This window comes from Otolemur garnettii, unplaced genomic scaffold (assembly GCF_000181295.1).
Source record: "Otolemur garnettii isolate 467f Iridium unplaced genomic scaffold, OtoGar3 scaffold00087, whole genome shotgun sequence".
Taxonomy (NCBI): Eukaryota; Metazoa; Chordata; class Mammalia; order Primates; family Galagidae; genus Otolemur; species Otolemur garnettii.
Genome location: NW_003852482.1, coordinates 7,500,535 through 7,515,511, shown reverse-complemented (window position 1 = coordinate 7,515,511; position 14,977 = coordinate 7,500,535). Strand labels below are relative to the sequence as shown.

The 14,977-nt window shown below is 47.0% G+C and overlaps 2 protein-coding genes and 1 pseudogene across 7 annotated transcripts in view; 1 reads left to right on the top strand and 2 right to left on the bottom strand.

The window, feature by feature from the left end:
- Positions 1-507: 507 nt before the first annotated feature.
- On the bottom strand, positions 508-8,039 carry CUNH9orf78 (chromosome unknown C9orf78 homolog). The gene is made up of 9 exons (XM_003794900.3): positions 7,863-8,039; positions 7,476-7,535; positions 6,111-6,162; positions 5,902-5,972; positions 4,015-4,092; positions 3,145-3,342; positions 2,147-2,283; positions 1,942-2,040; positions 508-1,227 (listed from the first exon to the last, which is right to left on the bottom strand). Exons 1-9 carry the CDS (start codon positions 7,943-7,945, stop codon positions 1,136-1,138), a joined length of 870 nt encoding a protein of 289 aa, XP_003794948.1. The 5' UTR covers positions 7,946-8,039; the 3' UTR covers positions 508-1,135.
- A 111-nt stretch (positions 8,040-8,150) lies between these two features.
- USP20 (ubiquitin specific peptidase 20) overlaps positions 8,151-14,977 on the top strand; it is a 53,492-nt gene continuing 46,665 nt past the window's right edge. For 5 of the 6 annotated variants that reach the window (XM_012808275.2, XM_023516155.1, XM_023516154.1 and 2 more), the window contains exon 1: positions 8,151-8,336. The gene's annotated coding sequence lies outside the window, so the exon portion shown is untranslated. Of the gene's footprint in view, positions 8,337-8,584; positions 8,866-14,977 lie in introns of all 6 variants that reach the window. The other variant, XM_023516152.1, reaches the window with a different exon arrangement.
- Positions 14,003-14,658, bottom strand: LOC111726938 (annotated as a pseudogene).

Below are 14,977 nucleotides of genomic sequence, written 5' to 3'. Positions count from 1 at the left end.
GGGATCACTTATTCATTCACAGCTTTGACAACTGCCTGTGTCAGATTATAGGCTATGGCCTGGGGCTTCAAAGAAAAACTGAAGCACACACTGAGGCCTTCATTGAGCTTACATTCTAGTAGAGGGGAAGAAAAGATTCTTTGTTTTACAGATGAGAAAACTGAGGCTAAGAGGGAAAGGGATTTGGCCAAGTGTACAACTGTGAGTAGGGCTCAGAGGTGACTTCAGAGCCAAACCTCTGTAACCACAATACCTGCTCTAAATCAGCTCAGAAGTCAACCGACCAGCTCTTTCCTATCCCTGCCCATGTAAATGCCTCAGGAAAAATGATAGGGTAAGTGGGAAGGGACTGACAGCCGGCAGGTTGGAGCATGTCTATGACTTTTTGACTAAATGAGAAAATCTCAGTAATTTAGTTCTACATTTGAGCTACCCAAACCCTGGGCTTTGAAAACATCTGTTGTTGGTATAAGGAAACACAATCCAAACAGTAAGGTTAGATTCATCTCATATTTAATAATTCTCAAAGTGGTAAGAAATGTAGTTTCTGGTTTTTCTCTTTTAAAGAAACAGGTAACTTTATAAAAATCAAAAAAAATGCCAGTATCCCTTTATTCTCATCCTAGATTTTTCGGCTGTCAGGTGGACCCACCCTGAATAATCAAGGACAGATTTGTGACCCCCATTTAAAATATGCGTAAGACATGATTGCATAACAATAAAAGCACAATCTAAAGGGTGTCATCACACCATGAGCACACAGTTGTTTCCTCCTGACTCAAAACAAATATTGAGAGGAAGTCAACATATTACAAACAAGATTTAATAATTCTCATGATAGAGTTTGCCCCCAAATAGGAAAACTAAATGTTGTTTTGTTTCAAAAAGTTACAAATTTAGTGCTTGAGTAATCCAGCAGGTAAGCAACAGGACTAACTAGAGTCTGTTTTTGGAACTGTCTGCTAGCATATAAGCAGGCTTCAGGAGAGAGATGGACAGACAGAGAGAGAAGGGCAGGAAGAAAGGGAGGGAAGGAGGAAGGAAGGGAGGGAAGGAGGAAGGAAGGGAGGGAAGGAAGGAAGGAAGGGAGGAAGAAGGGAGATGAAGGAGCTATTTACATCACAGTCTGGCCATCTCAGTACCGCCTGTTCATCTTCTTGAACTTTTCATAATGATAGTCATCAGTGGCCTTCTCATTAGCAGGGCGTTTGCGGTTAGGAGGGGACCCTGGGAAGGAAAAGACCAGAGCAGGCTGTCTGCCGTGCTGGAGCCCACTATTAGATTCTGCTCCACATGGGCAGGGAGACCATGCCTGTCTTGTTCCCTGCAGGCACCCAAGTGCTCAACCTACTGCATTAAGAATACAGCATAGCCTCAGTAAATACCTTATTTATGAGTTACCTTTAACTTTTTTTTTTGAGACATAGTCTCACTTTATAGCCCTTGGTAGAGTGGCGTGGCGTCACACAGCTCACAGCAACTTCCAGCTCTTGGGCTTAGGCGATTCTTTTGCCTCAGCCTCCCAAGTAGCTGGGACCACAGGTGCCCACCACAACACCTGGCTATTTTTCTGTTGTAGTTTGGCCAGGGCTGGGTTTGAACCCACCACCCTCAGTTTATGGGGCCGGTGCCCTACCCACTGAGCCCCAGGCACTGCCCTTTTAACTTATTTCTGCTTATTGAAATATTTAAACTTCTTAGTGTCTACTGTGTTTGCTAGCCCAGTGGGTCCTTGGGGCAACCCAAGAAGTAAGTTCTATTACTATCCCCATTTTATAGATGAGGAAACCGAGGATTGGAAAGGGGAAGACACACAGTCAAATCCAGAGCTTGGACTGAAACCTAGATGCCTGGGTTTCAAGGCTCCAGCTCTGCCCCTGCCCAGCCCCACTTTGCCTCCACAGGCCCCTCAGAGTTGCCCCAAGACCTCAGAGTACTCACGCTCAGGCTCTGGCTTCTCTGTGTCACCCACTCTCAAGGGTCGGGCTTTGGGCTCTTCTTTGTTTCTCCGTATGGGAGCGTTGAGCTCCTCATGATAAACTGGACCAAAAAAGACCAGAGGACACATCAGACAGAATATGAGGTTCCTGGGGACCCCAATCCAACCAGGGGAAAGGGGTGGGGCCGCATTCCCTGAGAGGCTCACATCGGTTGTGCTGCACGTAATTCACAGCCATGTTGGTAGGCACGAAGGATGTCTCACTGTCTTTCTTCTTGTTCTGCTGCTCTGCCAGTAGACGAGCCTTGGCATCCTCCGTGGAAATGATATTTTTTATTTTAGCACTATGGGGAGAAAGAAACCACACCACACATGAGACCACAGCATCTTTGGTACCATGGAATTGAGTGGTGAGGCTGGCAGCTCACGCTGCGTAAGCAGCAGCTGTCCCAGGGCACAGTTCTGTATAGTTCACCAAGCACCCTTGAAGTCACATTCTAATGGTGCTCTCACAGCCATTGAAGAACCTGAACTGACTTTCCTCTTCTGATCAAGAGGAAATGAAGTCTCAGAAAAATAAAGTGAACTGCCTAAGGTTCAAAGCTAGTGAGACCAGAGAAGAGGGAACCCAGAAGTCTCTCAATTTTCCCTGTACCCCAAGATGATTCTGATCATTGTATTTCTTCCATGACAATCCCCCTTACAGACAGTTTGTAGTTAAAATGAAAGGAGGATCATGAGGGGTGGGGGTGGGCTTTTAACATGGCTTCTGCTAGAAGAAAACAGAATAGAGGCCCTGATTAGGACAACAGAACAGCTGTGAACAAAGGCTAACGAAACAGTTAGGGTCCCTTAAGTCTCTTCAACTCCTCTGACCAAAACTTCAGAGTAACTCTTGGTGACAACCTGCTGGAGAGATTCTATCAGGCGTCCTCAAACTACTGCCTGCGGGCCACATGCAGCCCGCCTACAACATTTATCCAGCCTGCCGGGTGTTTTTGCCACCGCTACTTGTCCTGGGGCCTGTAGTCTGGCCCTCCAATGGTCTGAGGGACAGTGAACTAGCCCCCTGTTTAAAAAGTTTGAGGATCCCTGTTCTAGTTTATATTAATAGGTTCCCAAGGACAGAGGGAAGAAACTGTGTCTCTAACTTTTAACTGGACAGTGCAGAATTCTTCCCTCTGCGTACAGCGCCTGAAACATACTCAATACCAAGGTCCACTTCAGGGATACCACTCAGCATCTGGTTGGAAAGCATCTCCTCAGTCTTCTTTGCTGAAGAAACACGGATATTTTCTGGAAGTTCATAAAGACAGTCCTCTGCATTCTTTGGTTTGACCTTCTGTTCCTCATGTTCCACAATCCCTTTCCTCTTCTTCAGCTCTGTCTCAATGTACTTCATCCTGGAATGAGAAACCCATAGGTCTCAGGGAGGAGCAGGAAGCTCACAACAGATGCCTTCCAAATCAGTGGTCCCTGACACTGGCTCAGAGACAGGTGACGGTCCATGAAGAAGTGAGAAAAATGAAAACAACTTAAATTTTTTCATTAAGTTAGAAATTTTCAACTTAAAACACCAACCTATAAGATTATGTCCTACTTATCTATTGGTGTTATAAGCTTCTTTGAAGACAGAAAGATGGTAGCTGTTTAACAGCCTTGTAGTCAAAATAAGAAGTAAGCCAAGTCCATGTTTATGCCTACAATGTTTAGGGGAAATGGAACTAGCCATGGAACCTAAAATCCCAAGAACTACTCTTTTACAGAACTCACTTTGTTCGTTTGTTTTTTGGAGACAGAGTCTCGTTATGTTGCTCAGACTGATCTTGAACTCCTAGGTTCAAGTAATCCTCCCACCTCAGTCTCCTAAAGTTCTGGGATTATAGGTGTGAGCCACCATGCTTGGCCACTTTTAAAGAACTTTTAAGAGGTTTTCAAAGTTCTCAGGCCTGGGAGATAGGGAGAGAGGGGCCAACTCTGACACCTTTTAGAAAATTTTAGAAATGTCATCTGTGACTAAACATTTTGGACTCTCCAGCTCCAAATCACTCAAGGCCAAACAGACTCACACTTACATATCTGCATCCTCATCTCTTCGGTTGGTTTCTGCAGAAAATGAAGTCCCCAGGTGAAGGTCTTCCTCTTCACTGATCCTGAAGGAAGAGAACAATGGGGCAGAGCTTTCAAGTCACAACTCAGGGGGGCTGGGTTTTATTTTCTAAGGAAAAAACAAGGACACAACAAAAAACTATAATATCCTGTTGATGCTTGGGAGAAAATATACAATATAGTACAATATGTAAATAGAAGAAACTAGAAATATATGCAAACAAAGTGTTGGCCTCCAATGACACTTCTGAGGAATGAGTGGCTAAAGCTGTCTCTTGGTATCTGCTCCAGGACTACTTAAAGGTGCCAAACTCCATGGCTGTTCAAGTCCTTTATATAAAATGATATACGCGCGACGCCTGTGGCTCAACAGAGTAGGGCGCCAGCCCCATATACCGGAGGTGGTGGGTTCAAACCTAGCCCTGGCCAAAAACTGCAGGAAAAAATAAAAAAGAGAGTGCTGGCATTAAAAAAAAAAAAAAAGATGTACATGGTGTACATGGTGTATTTGGATATAACATGTGTACATCCTGCCATACAGTTAAATCATCTCTAGGCTACCTATAATACCTAATACAATGTAAATGTAAATGCTCTGTAAATAGTTATTGTACTGTAGTCCTTAATTTGTAATATTTTTTTACTATCATATTGTTATTTTTAATTTTTTTTTTTTTGAGACAGAATCTTACTATGTTACTCTCAGTAGAGTTCCGTGTCACAGCTCACAGCAACCTCAAAATCTTAGGCTTAAGTGATTCTCTTGCTTCAGCCTTCTAAGAGCTGGGACTACAGGTGTCCCCACCACAATGCCTGGCTATTTTTTGTTGAAGTTGTCACTGGTTAGCCGGCCCAGGCCAGGTTTGAACCAGCCAGCCTCAGTGTATGTGGCTGGCACTGTAACCACTGTGCTACAGGCATCAAACCAAGTTATTTTTAATTTTCTATGAATGTTTTCTTTTTATTTTTAGTGAGACAGAGTCCCACTTTGTCACCCTCGGTAGAGTGCTGTGGTACCATAGCTCACAGCAACCTCAAACTCTTGGGCACAAGTGATTCTCTTGCATCAGCCTCCTGAGTGGCTGGGAGTACGATTTTTATTTATTTATTTATATTTTTTGAGACAGAGTCTCAAGCTGTCATCTTGAGTAGAGCGCTATGGTATCACAGCTCACAGCAACCTCCAACTCTTGGGCTTAAGCAATTATCTTGCCTCAGCCTCCCAAGTAGCTGGCACTACAGGCACCTGCCACAATGCCCAGCCATTTTTTGGTTGTAGTTGTCATTGTTGTTTGGCAGTCCTCGGCTGGATTTGAACTCACCAGCTCTGGTGCACATGGCTGGCACCCAAGCCGCTGAGCTATAGGCACCGAGCCAGGGACTATTATTTTTAGAAAAAGGGTCTTGCTCTAGCTCAGGGTGGTCTTGAACCCGTGAGCTCAGGCAATCCACCTGCCTCGGCCTCCCAGAGTGCTAGGATTACAGGCATGAGCCACAGCGCCTGGGCCACATATTTTCTATCTGTATTTGGTTGAATCCACAAATGAAATACCAGTGGATATGGAAGGCTGACTATATTTTTATATTTTAAACTTTTTGTAATTGTGTTTTTATACAAAACTTACACATGAGTTTGTAAGACAATACAGAAGGACTCTACTTACTCAGCTCTAAGCTAACTTTAAAAGAGTTTTCATCTTCTTTTGTTTTTAATTAAGATACTCTTTACAAAACACAAAGGCTACCTGAAGATAGCCCATTAAAGTTGCTGCAGCAGACCCCTGCTCTCGGAGGGCAAAGAGACTGGGGCAAGGATAAAGGTGAGTTTGCATCTCTGCCTGTTCTGCACTTACTTATCTTTGCCCCTTTCCTTCAATTTCTTCATATCCACCATACCACCTGTCTTCATTTGAAAGGGATCATCCTGCAGAAAACAAACACAGCTTAGAGGAAGCATATATACAAATGGCAGTGGATTTTTTTTTTTAAAGCACAATCACCCAAATGGAGACCAGCCACAGGATGAACTCCTGTAACTGCCCGAGAAGACTCCATAACTTACTACTAAAGTGGTCTCTTCTTGTATCTTCTCTCCCACCAGCAGGGCCACAGCACTGAGCAAAACCAAAAAAAGGAGGGAAGGGAGAGAAAAATGGCACAATTCAGAGATGAGGAGGAACACTCAGGAAGTCTGTAGATCGAAACATTATTGTAAGGGGGAGAGTTGTGAGGGGTAGGCAAGAAAGCCAGCTGGAAAAGTCCATTGGAATGAAACAGGGCTCAATAAACACTGTAAATGTTGGGGGTGGAGAAGGGGATGGTGGTGAGTGAAGTGATACACTTTCCTGCAAAGCTATTTGGCATTATATTGGTCTGGAAATATCATATCTAAGATTTTGCATTCAGGGGAAATGCAGCTGAAGACAAATGTAAAAGAATATCTACTGCAGCCTTGGTGGTTAAAATTCATAAAATGACCTACATGTCCCAAAATAGGAGATTTGTTAACAAATTATGGCCTACATGTCCTACATGACCTACATGTCCCAAAATAGGGGATTTGTTAACAAATTAATGGTTTGTTAACAAATTATTACATATATCTGGTGGAATTTTACTACAAGGCCATCCTTGTTAGATAGAAGGATAAAAAAAGCCACGGTATGGGTAAATGCCCATAATATCATAGTAAGTTGAAAATAGCAAGGAATAAAGTACATATAAAGTCGCTCACAATCTTTACAAAAGAAGGAGAGAGGGAGGGAGGAAACAGATTGGAAGAATATTTAATGTTAACACTGGTTATCTCTGGATGGGAGAATTATGGGTGCCATTCATTTTCTTTTCTTTTCGAGACAGAGCCTCAAACTGTCTCCCTGGGTAGAGTGTCATGGCATCACAGCTCACAGCAACCTCCAACTCCTGGGCTCAAGCGATTCTCCTGCCTCCGCCTCCCAAGTAGCTGGGACTACAGGTGCCCGCCACAACGCCCGGCTACCTGGCTATTTTTTGGTTGCAGCTGTCATTGTTTGGCGGGCCCGGGCTGGATTCGAACCCGTCAGCTCAGGTGTATGTGGCTGGTGGCGCCTTAGCCGTTTGAGCCACAGGCGCTGAGCCTGTTCATTTTCTTAATTGCACCTTTCTAAAATTTTCAAACTCTTACGGATCAACGTGCATTTCACAGTTAATAGGATGCAAGAAGAATACGAGTAGTGACCTATTTCTGTACCTCTAGAGCATACCCTAAAACCACATGGCTGGGGGCATGTCCTTGTTAAACATTTGCAAAGAACGCAGGTCCCCTCTTTGGGCAGTACCGGCATACAGAAGCAGCTACGTCTGAGAAGATATTTGTGACAAGGACCTGGGCGGGGGCGTGTCTGTCATCCCCGCTTCCTCCTCCTCACCCTTCCTCCGCGGTACCCACCTCACCCCATTGGGCCTCTTCCTCAAGTTCTGCACCTCTCTGGTCTCTTCCAGTTTTAATCTAAAAAGAAAATGGCGAAACCTAGGTTGAGAGACTCTCAGCGGAACCCAGAACCAACAGGCAGCTTCGAGGGCATCCCTGCCCCACTCGCTGCTGAGATGCCAGAAGAGTGGTGCAAAGGGCGACCCTACGCCTAGATCCACTGGGAGTCAGATCCACCGCACAGCCTGGGGGCATCTCTATCAACTGTGTGGTCTTACAGGGGGCGGCCTCATCCCTCAGGAGTCTCAATTTCTTTGCCCGCAAAAGAGACAATAACCCCAGTCAGTGAGTCCCTCAAGCCAGTCTCTCTGTTCCTGGCCTCTGGAAGCCCCGTACCAAACTCACCGAACCTCCTCTGAATCCTGCTCATCTTCCTCCGACTCCGAGTCCGCTCGGCGCCGACGAAAAGTCTTCCTAGTGACAGGCATAGTGGCGCCGGACCCACGGACCAGCCGCCGACCCTCGGCACTGCGGCCCAGGCTGCTTCCGGCGCGCCGCAGTGCGGTCAGAGCGCCAGCCCCGCTTGGCCTGATCGCAAACGCACGCCCGCGTGGTCACGGCCTCCACTCCCGTGACGTAGCTTCTCCTGATTGGACGGTCGGGGAGGGGGCGCGGCCGGCCAGACCCCACAACCCTGCGCTGCGCAGCCTAGGGGGCGCTTGACTGACAGGCGGCGGCGGCGCGGTTGCGACGGCAGGTGAATTCCCGGCCGCGGCCGGCTGCTTCTGGGGGCCGGGCCTTTCCGGGCAGGGACGACCCCAGCCCAGCTGCGGACCGGTGGGTCCTAGCCCTGGTGGGTGAGCTGGACGTCGCGGCCAGGTGAGCGGAGAGCGGGACCCCCTGGCCGCTGCCGCCCCCTCCCCTACTCCAGTCGGAGCCGGGGGCGGGAGGTGCCTCTGCGATCCCGGCACCCCACTTGGAGGTCTTCGGGGACTCGTGGGGGCCACCCATCTCCTGTTTCTGCCCGGGCCTATTCCGGCGTTGAAAGTATGCGCGTGTCGTCTCTGGGCGCTGATTTTTATTTCCTCAAGCTTCTGTGCCCTGACATGCATTTTTTTTTTTTTTAGGAACAAAAGATGACCACTTCTTTGCGGTGGTGAATTAGTCCCAACACCGACTGCCCCGCAAATAAAGGCCTCCAGCTTCTTCTCAAGCAGAGGCGCGTCTGATGTTTTGAAGCCACCGAGGAGGGTTTGAGGCCAGAGGGCTCCTCCTCGGGGCTTGCCGGCTGCCTCCCTGGATCTTCACGGGTCATGTTTTCCTCCTTTTGTCAGGAGGGCCATCGCTCTGCCCTCCGCCCTTTCTACCCTAAAGAAGCTGTGAGGATAAAGTTTATTTTGAGAAACGGGTATTAGCAAACGCTTAAAAATAACTACATGCATAAATGTAGGCTTGTAGGACTTTCAGGAACCCCTGAAATAATAGTTTTCCTTTTTTTAAATATGAGACTCTTTACTTTGAAATGAGTACCTCTTGTTAAGAACTTACTATGTGGCAGGCGCTAGGCTAAGCCTTATCTCAATGAATTCTTCCAGCAATCCTATATGAGGTAGATTTAGTTTCTCATTTTACAAATGAGGATGCTGAGGCGGGGAGGAGCATAGGCGTCCTCAGCTACACAGCTAAGGGTGGAGCAAGGATCAGTCACAGGCTGCATGTTTGGCACCGGACTTGGCACAGTAGTTCAGTAAATGTTCGCTGCTGCAGCTACTAGAAGGAGGGGCTGATGGCGATTGTGTTTGGTTCCCTCTTCTGGAAGACCATTCTGAAGCAGGGCAGCATTTCTGGGATGCCTTTTCTCTGGAACAGTCTCCCCTGAGATTGTTGTTGTCTGCCTTAGGTTCAGAACTTCTTGGAACAGCCTTTTTTTGTCTTTGGCTAAAAGCCATATGTTAAAAGTCTCGAAGTCTTGCTCTCTGCAGAGTGGTTCAGCCAAACCCAGATGCACATGGCATTCCCTGGACACTTTGTCCCTGTCAGCTGATGGAAAGCCTCCTTGGAATTGCTCACAAACCTGGAAGTTGATGTTTGCAGCTTTCACATTCTGAGGTGGCTCTGATTTGGCCACCGAGCAGCCTTTCCACCAGGGAGTACTGGACACCACTAAGAAAAGGTCCAGTGACTTTTCTGGGCTCTCCCCTTCCTCATTTGAAGTCCCAGGGAGGAGCGTGTGGTACAAATGAGCTGTACCCATCCTCACTCTGTAAGGCCAGGATGCCCACCAGTGCTGTGGAATACTTAATTGAACTGTTTAGAAAGGTAATGCTGAAAAGGTGGCAGCTGTCAATCTAGCAGTGGGCCACTGTGTTGAGACTGCAGCTTCTCTGAGCTTTGGCAGGGCTTTGTTAGGAATGGAATGAGACTGCCTCTCAGAGCAAGCTTCTAGGAAATATAGGTTCTGTGCATTTCAAAGATGTGTCTTATGTTTTTATTAGGGACTTTAGTTGTTTTAAAGAAATATATAGGTTCAGCGCCTGGAGTTCAGTGGCTAGGGCACCAGGCGCATACACCGGAGCTGGGGGGTTTGAACCCAGCCCGTACCTGCCAAACAACAGTGACAACTACAACAACAACAAATAGCTAGCTGTTGTGGTGGGCACCTATAGTCCCAGCTACTTGGGAGGCTGAGGCAAGAGAATCGCTTAAGCCCAAGAGCATGAGGTTTCTGTGAGCTGTGATGCCACTGCACTCTACGGATGGCTACATAGTGAGACTCTGTCTCTCAAAAAAGAAAGAAAAGAAATACATAGGTTTGGGTTGGTTTGCTAGCTCCTTTCTGGAGCCAGATGAGATGCTGTCTTATTTTAGGGTTTGGGGAACATTACTGTCTGGGTGGATTTGGAATCCAGCAAAGTGATACAGTTCATAGCTCAGCCATAGATAGCATTTAATAAATGTTTGTTGGACCAATTTATTTATAGAGAGATATTTACTAAGCGTTTACTATATGAAGCAGGCACTGTTGTAGGTGCTTGAAATACATCAGTGAGCAAAAAGACAAAAGATTTAGTGGCATTTATGTTCTAGGAACTTACTAAAGTATGTAAAGTGTGTTGGAAGGTGATAAGTGCTATGGAAAAGAGGAAAAAATAGAGCAAAGCAAGAGAGTCAACAGTGGGAGGGAGGATTGAGTTGTGAATTTACATTAGCATATTTTAGTTTGTGATTTGCTTGGTAACATGATAAATGAAGCATTGGACTGAAATATAGACTAAGTTCCAGTCACAGTTCTGCCCACTTGCTGCGTAACTCTGGGCAGAAGCTTTCCCCTCTGTGAGCCTCTTTCTCCATCGAAATCCCTGTGGTACCTACCATTCACTGGCTGTATAACACTTGATATAAAGCTCTCTCAGCCTCAGCTGCTGGTGGTTTTAGGGATCTTTAGGTCTAATCTTTTTTACTTTACAAAAATGTGTATTTAGATGGAGCTCAAGCCCTAAGAGTGGGATATATAACAATGATGAAAGAGCTAAGTCTTTTCTTTCTTTCTTTTTTTGAAAGAAAAAAAGCCTTTCTCAGGCTGAAGTATAGTGGTGCAATCATAGGTCACTGTGCAATCATAACCTCAAACTATTGGCTTAGTCGATCCTCCAGAGTAGCTGGGACTACAGGTGTGCACTACCACGCTTGGCTAGATTTTTTGGTAAAGACGACTCACTGCATTGACCAGGCTGGTCTGGAATTCCTGACTTTAAGTGATCCTTTCACCTCAGCCTTCCAGAGTGCTGGGAGTCTTTGCTTGAGCCACTGTACCTGACCTTCTTAGTGTTTACAGTTTAGCAAGACAATTAACAAAAGTCCAGCTGGTTCACATTAGTATAAGTAGAAGACCCTTGGAGAAAACATGAACGCCGACAACAAAAACTAACATTTAAAGGCATAGACAAGTTGACGATTCTCTTTGGTTCCAGTGAGCAGTAATGAATCAATACGTAGAAATTTCAGGAAAGTCAGATCCCATTTATTATAAAAACTGGTTTGAAACAACCAGAGCTGCCCTCTGGGAAAGGGGTGATTTTATTATCCATTATTGTGCTCAAACCGGGTTTAGACAACTGATCTGCAGGGCTTTTACAGAACAGAGCCCCTCCCTGTGAGGAAGGTGAATGATCTAAATCCCTCTAAATTCTAGGATTGCATGGCGGGAGCTGGTTGCAGATCATGATACCTGAAAAGGGAGGCTCTGATTTTAGGCCCTAGAAGTCACAATTTTCCTGCCCCTTAGTTTCCATATCAATAATATGAATTCGGATTACTTCTGAAATTTCTAGGTCTGAACATCTGAGTTTCTGCTTCTACTTACATACCACAGAGTGTGAGCCTTCTTGTGACCTGGGCCATTCACTGCCACCAGCCTGGGGTAGCCCCAAATCCTTATCCTCTCTGATTAAGTTACTCTTATGGATCCCAGAGCAGGGGTAGTGTCAGGCTGTGGGCTACACAGAGACTATCCTAGACTTAAGAAAGTTAAGGTGGGCCAGGCATGGTGGCTCACGCCTGTAATCCTAGTATTCTAGGAGGCCAAGGAAGGTGGTAGATTGCCTGAACTCATGGGTTTGACACCAGCCTGAGCAAGAGTGAGGGCCTGTCTCTAAAAATAGCTGGGCATTGTGGTAGGCACCTATAGTCCCAGCTACCTGGGAGACTGAGGCATGAGAATCACTTGAGCCCAAGAGTTTGAGGTTGCTGTGAGCTATGATACCACAGCACTGTACCGAGGGTGACAAAACTGTTTAAAAAAAAAAAGAAAGAAAGAAAAGAAATTTGAGCAGAGAAATGCTCTCTGAAGAATGAGCCTCTCAGAAGAGGCTCTTGTGAGCAGGTGTCCCTTGAAGTGTGGGTGTTTGGATTTGGGGGGGTGAGGGTCATCCCATGCCAGACTGGCTGAGGCTGTTTAGGTTGTTGAGGAGTTGACAATTCTGAGCACTGGTTTAAGAGAAGGTAGTCATGAGATTGAATTCCAGCTCTGCAGCCCCACAGCTGGGTGACCTCAGCCACTTATTCCACCTCCCTGAGCCTCAGTTTCTCTATTTTTAGTGATGGAGATGCATTTTTCTTGGGATGTTGCTGCCTCCCAGAGTGGTTATGAGGCTCCAGTTATGTCATTGGTGAGAGCTCTAGAATGAGCTGTTAGTGTCAGTTCCAGTACTGGAGCCGTTGTAGCAGGTGACAAGGTGGGTAGTGTCAGGGTAGACAGAAGAGACTTGGAGGTGTGCAGGAAGCAAGGCTTGGCTGGGCTTGGAGGCCTGAGGGTTCTGCTTTGGGAGTCACAAGGATGTTGGAGTCTTACGTTGTTGAGGCCGGCTGAAGCAAAGGGATGAAGTGTGTTTGTGATCTTGGAAGAATGGAGTGAAGAGAGCAGGAGAGAAAGAGTGCCTGTTCTGAGGGGTACAAGGGAGTGTGGAGCGCTCTGGGCACACTCCCCTGTGCAAGGATGGGTGAGTGGAGCATGGGATGGCCAACGTGAGAATCCTTGTGGGCAGGGCCAGTGGGTGGGAGCCTCAGCAGCGTCCCTTCCCCTATCCAAGGGACTGGCTCCTCACTAGGAGGAGGAGGATGTAGCCTGAACTTCTGGAAAGTATGAGTGATGGGCACTGCCACCTCACTTGAGGCCCAGGGTGCCTACCCTTAGGGCCTCAGGGTGCAGCATATTGGAAGGCTCACCCAGGGCCAGAAGTGAGGGGTTCTTTGCCAGAGGAACCGGCTCTGCCTCACATCCTTCTGTCCTCCCCAGGAGCTCACTGACTGTCAGCACAGCAGGTCTGGCTGCTCTTGAGGGGCTTGTACTGGGATCTTGTTCTCTCAGCGGTGCAGCTGCCGTTCCCTTTCAGCCTTTATTAAGTGCGTGCTGTGCACAGAGGCACAGGCGGGAAGGGCATGAGGGCGGACACAACCTGCTCACTTTCAGCCATGTCACTTTTTTACCATACAATCTCAGGCAGTGGCTTCTGTCTCAGAGCCTCATTCTTCCTCTGTAAGAGGAGAAACAGCCATCCATGCCTGAGGGGGATGGATGTGCGTCTGACAAGAGGTGCCCATGAAGTGCTGGGCACTGTGCCCAGCTCAGGGTAGGCTGTGGATCCCGTGAATGGGTTGTCTTTTTTTAGAAGAGCCCTCTCTGCTCCCACTTCAAATAAGAGAAAGAATTTTTTAAAAACTTTCTATTTTGGGCCAGGCATGGTGGCTCACGCCTGTAATCCTAGCACTTTAGGAGGCCGGGGTGGGTGGATTGCTTGGGCTCACGAAATCCAGACCAGCCTGAGGAAGAGTGAGACCCCATCTGTACTAAAAATGAAAAACTGAGCCACCCTGAAAGTCACCTGACCAGAGTCATCATGCTCTGTGCTTCCTATGCACTGGCTCACTTTGTCCTAGCTGCTGTCATTATAGGGGCAAGGAGACTGATTTATCTAAAATCAGAAACTTACTTTTGCATAAATTAACCCATTTATTACAGGCTTGTGACGTCTGAAAAAGTGGAGGTTCTATTGGTCTTTCATGTCTTTCGGTCTTCAGATGGACTTTCCTGTGACAGCAGAAGTGCTTTTGTAGGGCCAGGCACGACCAGCTCCTGCTTTCATGCAGGAACTACAGTGCCAGATCCCCACAGCTCATCTCTTCATCTTGGTTTTGCCACAGAAGGAGCAGTGTACTTGGCATGCTGGTTGATTTCGATTTTTTTTCACCATTTTCTAGAAGGCGGCACCATAGCGGGTCCCGTATTTACCCACAATCCAACCTTCTTAGTGTGTTTAGCCATATTGCTTCTAAACAGGTCCCTAAAATCACACACTTGCAAGTGACAGAGTAAGGTGCTGAAGCCAGGAGTGGCTTTCTCTGTGATTGCCCTCCATAATTATCATCATCTCCTGGGGTGCTCTATGTGAAACAGCTGATCCTCAGAGTACAGGAAAAGGTGGCCTGAAGGGGCCCTGTGGTTGAAACCCAGGACTCTGTGCCCCATGAGGGCAGGACCCATGCCTGGCTTTCTTTCCAGGGCTCCAGGGCACGCCCTGAGGAGGTCTTTAGTCAGATAAAGCAAAATGATAACTGTTACATGGCAGGGAGCCACCCCCTCTTCAGATCCGTGTGTTTATGATGTCTCAGGTCCCATGTTTAGAGTATTAAGCATCCAGTATTTTCCGTACTGCCACTCAACTGATTTTTTTCTTTTTTTGAGAAATGGGGTCTTCCTCTGTTGACCAGTTGAAGTACAGTGGTGTGATCATAGCTCACTGCAGCCTCAGACTTCTGGGCTCAGGTAATCCTCCTGCCTCAGCCTCTGGGACTACTCAACTGGCTCACCGCCACACCTGGCTATTTTTTTTTAATCTTCTGTATAGATGGGGTCTCACTGTGTTGGCCAGGCTGACCTCAAACTCCTACCCTCAAGCAGTCTTCCCACCTTGGCCTTCCAAAGTGCTGGAATTACACGTGTGAGCCACTGTCCCCAGCCTTAA